This window comes from Corvus kubaryi, unplaced genomic scaffold (genome assembly GCF_017639235.1).
Source record: "Corvus kubaryi isolate FWS band 111438036 unplaced genomic scaffold, C.kubaryi_AGA036_p1.0 65375, whole genome shotgun sequence".
Taxonomy (NCBI): Eukaryota; Metazoa; Chordata; class Aves; order Passeriformes; family Corvidae; genus Corvus; species Corvus kubaryi.
The window spans coordinates 235270-244774 of record NW_024581956.1 but is presented as its reverse complement, the minus strand read 5'-3'; the positions used below and the strand labels follow the sequence as shown (position 1 = coordinate 244774).

Genomic DNA, 9505 nt, shown 5'->3' with positions numbered 1-9505 from the left:
TAAGTAAGAAAATCAGCTGAAAAATAGGAATTCCATGAGGTAAGGGGCTGGTGTCTGCAACTGAGCAATGAGAATTTTAACCAGCCTTTTTTCAACTCCTTTTCTCTTTCTGAGCTATTCTGTGGTTGCTTTTCCTTCACCATTTTGTCTTCTGTAACTTGCACTTCTTGCCATCTGCCCTCCTTACCTCCCTAAAGCACAACAGTTGATCTGATCAAAATAAACCTCTGGAATCAAAAGGGAAGGGTTCCTCCCTGCCCTGTTGTTTCTTATCCCACTGTCAAGCAACAGTGATCTTAAGTACAAAAAAAAAAAAAAAAAAGCTGGAATATGGCAATTAACCTTAATCAAAAAACACACTTGAAACCTGTGAGGTTCAGGGTTTTCTGTTTTTAAATACCTTTAATATCAAGCACCAGGTGCTCACTGAGGTATGAACTGATGGTTCCATCCTCGTTGAGTCTCCACTTTTGCCTGTCCCTCCCATGTTCTGTCCAGAGGGCGACTTTGGCCCCAGGCACATCTCTGCCCCCAATGACATCCAGACAGGCATTGTTGGCCTAAGAAACAAGGGAAGAAGTGAGAGCCAGGCCACAGAGCCTCAGTTTTGTGCCTGGCTTGTTTCAGGCACTGAGCATATGGCAGTAAATCATGCTGTGGTTGGTAAGAAGCCTGGCAAGCAAGCGAGGAACAGATTATTCAGCACCTGAGCAGCTGCTTGATCAAAGGTGGTGGTCTTTGTTACTTCGTTTTGTTAATGTTAAACCATCAGCTTTTTTATATTAATAACAGACTATCAAGGGCAGCAGGAATAGAAAATCACTGAAACTCACCCTGGACTTGAAGAGCCCCCGGCAGTAGTGCCAGAGCTGGGAGGCGTTGCCGCTGTGCGGGGCCGCGCACACCGACGTGGCCCTGATGTCTGCCAGGCTGCCAGCCACGGTCAGGTATTTGCCCTGGGCCCTGTTCCTCACTCTCAGGTACACTGCTGGCTGCAGTGGGGTGAGGGAAGAGATTTACAACACAGAGATCAAGCAAATAGATGTTAGACCCCCCCCCGCCCCCCCGATCATACACCAGTCTTCTAAACTCTATGTTCAATTTTTGTTTTCAGCTAAGGATGTTCAGGAATTTTTTTGTTGGAAACAAATGTGCATGTGAAGCACAGTTAAGTGGTCTTTCACATGCAGATGGGCAGCTAGCAACAGCAATGGCAGACAGGTTTTTTTAAAAATAATGTAACTGTGGCTATAGAACTAATTCCTGTGATCTGCAAATATGCCTAGTTCAGCACATTTCATTTGTTCCAAGGGCAGTAAATGGGCTGTACTCCACAAGCATTTTTTTCTTGGGACACAAGACTTACTGAGTTACATATCCAGCAACTTCAGCCCTCATTAACTGGAATATATGGCAGAGAGATACACCATTACTTTTGAATGCACATGGAAAACAGGGTTCTGACCTGGTATCCATGTTTACTTGGTTTACACAAAAAATAATGAGGATTTTGCAGGGCTACTGCAGGATTTGAGCTTTTGCTCTGTTATTCACTGGTTTCAGTGGAAACAAAAAGCAGGGAGCTATAAAGGGCAGCTCTGCTGGAACCCCAGCTCCAGCACAGCTTTTCTTCTGGGAGCTTTGAATCTCCTTTTTTTCCGTATTAAAACAAACCCTGAGCTAGAGACTATAAGGCCTCTCTCCCACCAAGCATCCATAAACAAAACCTGTATCTGTGCAGTGTTTAGTTACTCTTTACTTTGTGGTTTAGAGACCTGAACCTTTGAATGAGACTGAAATTGGCATTACCTGGGGTGAGGCAGAGAGGGAAAACCTGATGGGAACTTTGCCTCTTTTGGAAATCCAGGCTGCAGCACAATAAAATCGCTCTTGCTTCCATTTATGTTAATTATGAAACAAGCCAGTGTGGAATTGGTTTCCTCATTATATTGTTATATGGCAAAAATGTAAAAATAGAGCATCCACAGAACATGCTAATGAGCAATTCAGAAAAACAAAACTTGGCACCAAGGAACTGGGAATTATTTCCCTTTAGGAACCTAACATAGATCTCAATAACTGCCATGAGAGGCGTTTTCTGCTTCAGCAATCTGCCAGTGGGTCCTTCTGGCTGTCACCATTTGGCCTGATTTAAGGAGTACAGCACACCCCACTGTACTTGATGGTCGAGCTGATACCTGTGCACAACCCCTGCCCATAAAAACCCCTTCTCCTCACTCAGTCTCACAGTACCTGCTTCACAGGACGAAGGGAGCCAATCACTTTCCAGCCACTGTGTTCATTCCAGTGTGAAATCTCCCTGGGCTCCAGCAGAATCTGCTTTCCTAAAAAATTGCATCCCTCGTAGGCAATCCACCTGGATACACAGAGCAGAACGTGAAAGGGCACTCGTTAGCCACAGCAAAACACAACTGCAGCTCAGGGCTGTGCTCTTGGAATCCCCCAAACCACTTCACAGTGGGCTAACAGCAAACCTCTATTTCTGTGCTGCAAAATCCCATCCATTTCAGTGGGATGATTGCCTTCTGTTGACATTCAGACCTATTTTATGTTTGCCTGCCTACAGCTTGTACACTATACTTCCCATCTCCCTTCTCCCCCTCCATTCCCCTCCCCCCCCTAAATAAGAGAACCTCTGCATGAGCCCAGCTGGGAATAATGCTGGTTTCAGCAGGCCTGTGTTAGGGAACTAGGGAGCCACACTTGCAGCTTTGCCTGGTCGTGCACATTAATTATGAGAGGATCTTGTCTGATGGTTTTGTTACAGTTAAAGCTTTTTATACAATTCCACTTGTCTGCAAACACATACAGGTATTCACTCCAAACCCCACATCCTGCTGCAGCAGATTTTCCTGTCATGAATACACCACGGACGTGGCTGAGTCCTGCAACACCCAGTGAAAGCACTGGCTCATACAGACCCCTTGTTATCTGGGCATCTGCTCAGTAAATGCTGCTCACAAAGGCAGCCTCAGGAGCACAGATCCCTTCTGTTTATATCAATAGGTCATTGTTGTGTGGACAGTGAATCCCAAATGCCTGACTCATTAACTCCTCTGAACACAAAGGCAATCCTGGTTTCCCAGGTTACCTGTTTTACAGGTCAGCTGCCAAGAACATGAGGGATGGCTGTGCTCTGAGTCATTGAGAAAACACCCACAACCTCGAAGCACCTGGAATTGCTGTTGCCCAGGGCCCCCAGTACAGAGAAACTGAGAGCCAGCCTTGCTCAGGGCTCCATGGAGGCTCAACTGTGCCAGCTGTGAGCTGCCTGGCACTGAGGCTGGGTCCCTGTTCCTTCAAACAAAACCCACAGCTCCTGACTAACAGGAATTCAGGGCAGCCTGACCACCCCTGTGTCTTCCTTACATTTTGAACATATTCCTGGCTTTTTTTTTCCCCTTGCAATGGTTTCTGTCAAGTCACTGAGAATTCACTGTTAACATTATTCTTGGAGCATGGAACAGTCTCACTTGGAATGCAGTTTCAAAGCAGAAATTTATAGGGAGCAGAGGGGGAAAGACTGACAGAGATCACCATCTGAAGCCAGGGTGGGCTCCTGGCATTCAGTGACAGACAAAACTCATCTCTGCTCTCACACAGGCTGTGCCACCTCTCCCACACCTCTGAGTACCCCAGCACCCTTTGCCAAGGCAGATTCCAGGCTTGTGCCTTACTGAGGTGGCCAGTTGGCTCAGGAAGGAGCCTTTTACCTAAGCCTGGCAGCAAGATGCCATCGGAATATTTATATAAACCTTTGCTATTTGCCTAAAGCTGACAGCAGGCTTTGGGACAAGGAGCCAACCTCCCCCTAAATCTGCCTTCCTGAACTCTGAATCCCAGTAAGGCAAACAAACCCTCTAGGTCATCCCACAATCACCTGACACCCTCAGCCTTTAGGCTACCTGTCTGCTGTGTGAGATGGGGACAAGCTGTGCAGGTCTCTTTCCTAGGAAGCATCGAAAAGAGCTCAGAGGAAGGCCAGCCCTTCTGTGCTGAACCCATCCCAGAGACAGGGAGGCAGCTAACCCGGCTTGGATACCCAAAACTGAGCAGAAAGATGCAGGAGGGGCTGGCCCATTGCACTCACTCTCCGGTGCTTTCTTGCCACGTGATCCCAAAGCCATCACCCTTCCTTTGCAGTCAACTGCTTGGGCAAAGTGATTGAATTCCCAGACAACACAATCACTCTGTATTTTCTACTAAGGTTCAGGATGGAAGTGGCACAAATGTTGGGAACTGTTGTGAATTGGCAAAGCTCTGTGGGGAAGCTTGTGTTCACTATTCTCTCAAGAAAATTACAGCCTTGCCCATGTGGAAAAGGTGGGGAAAGGTCAAACATAAACATAGGAAATGTGTGTCCTGTTAGGAGAACAGCAGTTTCCAGCTACTCTCAGTTGCAGGATGAGACTCTGCAAGTTATTTGTTGCTGCTGTGGGTGTGGAGGCTGAAAACCTGGCTGAGACAGAACACTTGGGAGCTTTTGCAAAAGGTGAAAGGGAGAGATGCGGAAGAGGTCACTTCTGCAGATGTAAAATGTTTTCACAGAAGAACCTGGGTGTACATTCACACTCCTGGAGGAGGGTTAAACTAATAACAGAAGCAAATTACTGTTCCAGCTGTCAGAGCCACCCTGAGCTCCTCTCAGAAGCTGCTGCTTCTCTGGCAGCCAGTCAGCACATCAAGCTTCGCTGAGCCACTGCAGTGGTTTAAATCACTGCAGTTTATAGCTGGCATTTTACAGCCAGTTAATAAAGGCACTCCGAGTTTACACTACCTGCCTTTGAAAGTCAAGGCAGAAGTTAAGAATGTAAACCAACCTATGAACGAGGCAACAATCATGAGACAATGCATGCTCAGTGTTAGCTCCTACAATGCAAAACTGACAGGGCTATTTCTTCCATACTTACAATCCACTTCTCACCCACACAGACTGGGTGTAAAAATGGAGGTCCTCGTTTAAAACAGAATTGACTGGTTCACTGAAGTGCAGCTCTCTGCCCTTGCAGCATTCCAGGGTGAACAGACTGATGGAAGGCTCAGCAAAAACCTGGGGGAGAAGGAAGGAGAAAAAAAGCACAAAGTTTTAGTAGGAGTAGTCTAACTTCAGTTATTAGACATGATGAACACATTGGTCCACTTTGGTTGAATTTCCTGCAATGCTTTTGGGTTAGCTCATGCTCCTCAGCAAATGTAACAACAAGGGAAAAGCCCAAAGCACAGGGAGCTGAAACAAACTGCATTTATCAGTGGCTTTGTCATCAGTGTAGTGCCCCACTGACTCAGGCACACAGTCACCAGGCAATGCAGAGGCTTCTGTTTGCCTCTGGAAAAACTCATTTTGATCTGATTTGTAGCATCAGGGCCTTGATTACTTTTCAAAAATCCACTTTATTTACTTATTGATGGATATAGCGAGGCAAATCAAAGTCTATTCCACACACTTCAATTAGGTGTAGGTCACTGCAAAAATCTTAAGGAGCTACAAATTGTAAAAGATGAGAAGGGTCAACTAAAAAGTTCTCAATGTTTTTAACAGACATTCCTATTTTTCTTCTGACATTCTTGGAGGAACAGCATAATTAGTAAATTCTACAATCTCATGTAGAATTGAAACATTTTTCACTTAATGTCCTTTTCTACAGTTGACAGATTGCCTATGAAAGCAAATTAAAAGATCAGTTTGTACGAAAATGCGGTGCAGCTAATAAGGCCAGCAGAAAAACAGAGGAAGCAGATTTAAATACACAAGTTCTGTGCCTTAGTACAAGGAACACTTGTACAATTCTTCAGCATTTTTAACCTAAAACCAGAAGCATAAGCACTTGCAGTTTACACCTTGATGCAACTGGTGAAGGAAGAGGGAACAGGTCTGACTAACTCAGTGAGCAGCCTCTCCAGGAAAGTCACCTTCTTGTAGGAGATGTTACCCTGAGAAAGCTGGCTCAGACAAAAGTTGGGATTTCTCTTGCAGCAGAGACATGGCCTGAGATGGAATAAATGAAACAGAATCTTGAATTAAAGTTGACTCAGGCACTGAGTAATTAAGAGAAATTAATTTTCATGTTTGAAGATGTACATGTAGTGTAGTGAAGTATCTCTGAAAAGCTCAGGGGTGAGTCAAGACATATGAATTTGCTTGACACTGACTCAGTGCACTTGGTATGCAGCTGGTTGGTCAGATTCTGCCTCAGAGATTGCCTTCCTCTGCCAGCCAGTGCAGGGACTGCCTAAGTCATGCAACACTGCATGAACACAGAGATAATTGAGACATTTTGAAGAAGAGGTTGGGATCATCCGCTCAGATTTTTAAAGCCCACTGAACTCCTAAAACCTAATGTTACAAACTAGAAAGAGATTAAAACCTCTAACATTTTTATTTTAAAGTGTCAGCTCTTCCCAAATGCCTTCTGCTGGATGGGATGGGTCAGATTTACAGTGTGTGGCTAAAGGCTTACTTTGAAACTCAGACCAGCAGGCCTAGTGCAGGCAGCCACCTCTGAGGCTGCTTTGCTCAGCCAGGCAGAATCATCACACTGCTGTTTGCAAGAGCCTTGGCACTGCCTTTCACCTGAGTGGACACCAGAAGCCATGTCCAGAACAGGTCTAACAATTTTCACAAGTGCATTGCTAACCACAAGAAACACCATTTGGCATTTGTGTTGCTGGAAATTGCTACCCAAACCTAAATATTCATGCTGCTGTTGCAACACTGAGGATGTTGAGACAGGGCTGCTGTACTAGATGGACAAGTCACCTGACACAGCATATCCATTTATACAGCAGGAACCATGACAGCAAACTGCTGGAGTCAATTAAAATGACTCCAGCTCTGTGTGGTTGTGACTGTTTGGATGGAATGGTCTGAGAATTCCCTGTCCAGCTGCTCAGAGTCCTGACACACACACCCCACTGATGACTCTGATATCTCTCTCCCAGGGAGACCTCACACGAGATGCAGTGACCTTGCAGACATGAAGCCCAGAAAGAAACCAGGCTGCTGTGCCAAGCCCTGAGCTCTCCTATTTCCACAGCCATATATAGAGCAATGCACTGATTCCTCACATTCTGTATTCCCTTCCAGGCCAACAGCTGGCAGCAGTGACTTGGCCTGGCTTTTCTCTCTGACTTTGTTTTCACAGCTCCATGGAAACTGGGAACAGTGAAAAACAAGGTTTGGGGCTATGCTGTTAGGCTGGAAGCAAGATGCCTCTGTAGTAAGCCTTTCTTGCAGAATGCTGAGGAGCACTTTCACCTGAAAGGTGAGCTAAAGACATCTATATTTACCCATTCCCATGTCTAGGTCAGCCTTACTTTAGCTTCTTTTCACAGTTATTTCAAGGAAAATACCTGAAATGCCATGCTTTGGGAAAAGCTTGCCAGTTGAGAGAATGACACAAAGCACTAAAGAATTTCTTAACCTGATTTTTATGTGTGAAGGAACTGACTGCATTTGCTTAAAGGAACACCAATTTGCTTGTCCTGTTCTTTCACGCAAATGTCCAGGGAGAAACTTGAAGAGATTTATTATATTCAAGAGGCCAGTGATTAAGGAAAGCTATATTTACATAGCATTTCAAGATATGAGCAGCCTTGTAAACTGTTAAATACACTGATACACTTAACAGGTGTGGTGTTCCATGGCTAATACAGCACATGGTGCAATGAAAATGACACAGGGAAACCATGGAAAATCAACACTAAAAATCAACACACTAAAAATCTCTTGCACAGTTCAACTCAGCTCAGACTTTCCCCTCAATAATTTTTACTTTGCTTTTAGTAAAGCTCTGCAACACAATTTTTCACATCTCAAAACAGAGTTTTTACGCTTTACCAGTTCAGGAAAAATCCCACAATGCAAGCTTGATATTAAACAAAGATCAGTGCAAGATGAGCTTCCTCAGTGTACAGACACAAAGAAGCTGACCAGAGGGCACTAGAACTGCAAACCAAGTGCACAGGTGAATTTGCACACATGCTTAGAACAAAAAGCATCATTTTAGCTATGGATAATTTTTCATTATGGAAGTTGTGAGAGTTTTTACTAATAAAGCCCTTTCGAAAAGGGCCCATCCCAAAACACATTTTCCCTCACACCTTTTTGTCTTGCCAACTTAGGCTTTGCAAACTTTGACGGGAAAGCCTAATAAAAGCAAAGGGAGAAATCCAAAGGGCCATGAGTGTAACCCAGCCATGGCAAGGGATGGTGCACTGCCCCATTTCCCATCGCTGCTGACCTGCTGCTTTGCAAACAGCATTTACCAGAGTCTGAACTGGAGGAGCCTCCACAGCTGTGTTACAGCATCCTTGGGAAAGTCTTTACTCTCCTGGCTTGGCCAACTCATCTTTTACAACTGTCCCTGCTGGAGCTGCTCTTGCCTGCCTGCTCCCTTCAGTGTGGGATGGATGCTGGCTGAGGGAGCGCAGTGCTGGACGATGCAACGCCCACGGTCCAGTCCCAGCAACACAGAATGACTCAGTGCCTGGCCCTGGGAAACTGCAGTTAGTTTTTGTATCTGATTTCTTTATTTGCCTCACAGGAATGCTGGGGAGATTAGTTAACACCTGTATTTAACTTAGAAAAGATAATATAGAAATACAAGGACTATTGTGATTGATCAGAGCAAGAATAAAGAATGCCTCAGAAGAAAAGGGAAAAAAAATCCCAACCAAACAAAAGAAAGCATTGCACAACCTACAACCTCATTTTGGTTTTAGAAACTATGAGACTGCTTTAACTTACAGGTTGAAGGTAACATTTTAGAAAGAAGGCTAATTGCTCATTGCAAGAATCCTGGGTATTTTTGTCCATGTAAATCACACCAAATATTACAGGGAGTTTGGCAAAACAACACACCTGAGAAAAGGCAGCACCAGAGCCAAACTCCCCTTGCAAGATTATCTATCCCAAAAGAATAACCTCCTCAAGCAGCAAACACGGGACAAATGCCCCAATAAACAGCCATAGCCCTATAAATGGCCCAGCTGCCTCCTCCTGCTCTCTTGCTGCTGGGCAAGGGCCCACATTTCCTTGCCATGAATCCATGGCAATGCGAAAGGCAACTCCTTGCTGATGCAGGCACGGAAACCTGCACCTCTGCAGCAACTCTGAACCTGTGCTAGGCTTTCACCTGCCTGCAGGATGGCTGTTAACAACCATACAGCAGCACATTTCATCAACAAGCTTTTCTGAAAGAGTGCTCTGGGGTTTTTAGATCAAAGGAGATGATGAGAGGCAATGACATCAGTGTCAGTTGCTCCTTCTCCGTACCCTCCTGTTAATCCACAGCTTTTCCTAAACACTCTGAGGATGATGAAACAGTCCAGCCTGAAATTGAGCAAAATAGAACAGCAGGAAAAAGCACAGCTAGGGCCTCCTAAGGGTCTAGCTTGAGTATTATACACCTTGGAGAACAAGGTGCGATGGGAGAGAGGAAACCTCATCAGGAACTACAGTGATAGAACAAGGGGTAATGGCTTC

General features: G+C 45.1%; 1 protein-coding gene across 1 annotated transcript in view; it reads right to left on the bottom strand.

The window, feature by feature from the left end:
• LOC121673385 (very large A-kinase anchor protein-like) overlaps positions 1 to 9505 on the bottom strand; it is an 83965-nt gene that overhangs the window by 1978 nt on the left and 72482 nt on the right. Inside the window, exons 19-22 of the mRNA XM_042046662.1 lie at positions 4932 to 5071; positions 2254 to 2377; positions 834 to 992; positions 401 to 560 (exon numbers count right to left, since the gene is read on the bottom strand). Of these exons, the coding sequence (XP_041902596.1) occupies positions 401 to 560; positions 834 to 992; positions 2254 to 2377; positions 4932 to 5071 (583 nt within the window). The remainder of the gene's footprint in view (positions 1 to 400; positions 561 to 833; positions 993 to 2253; positions 2378 to 4931; positions 5072 to 9505) is intronic.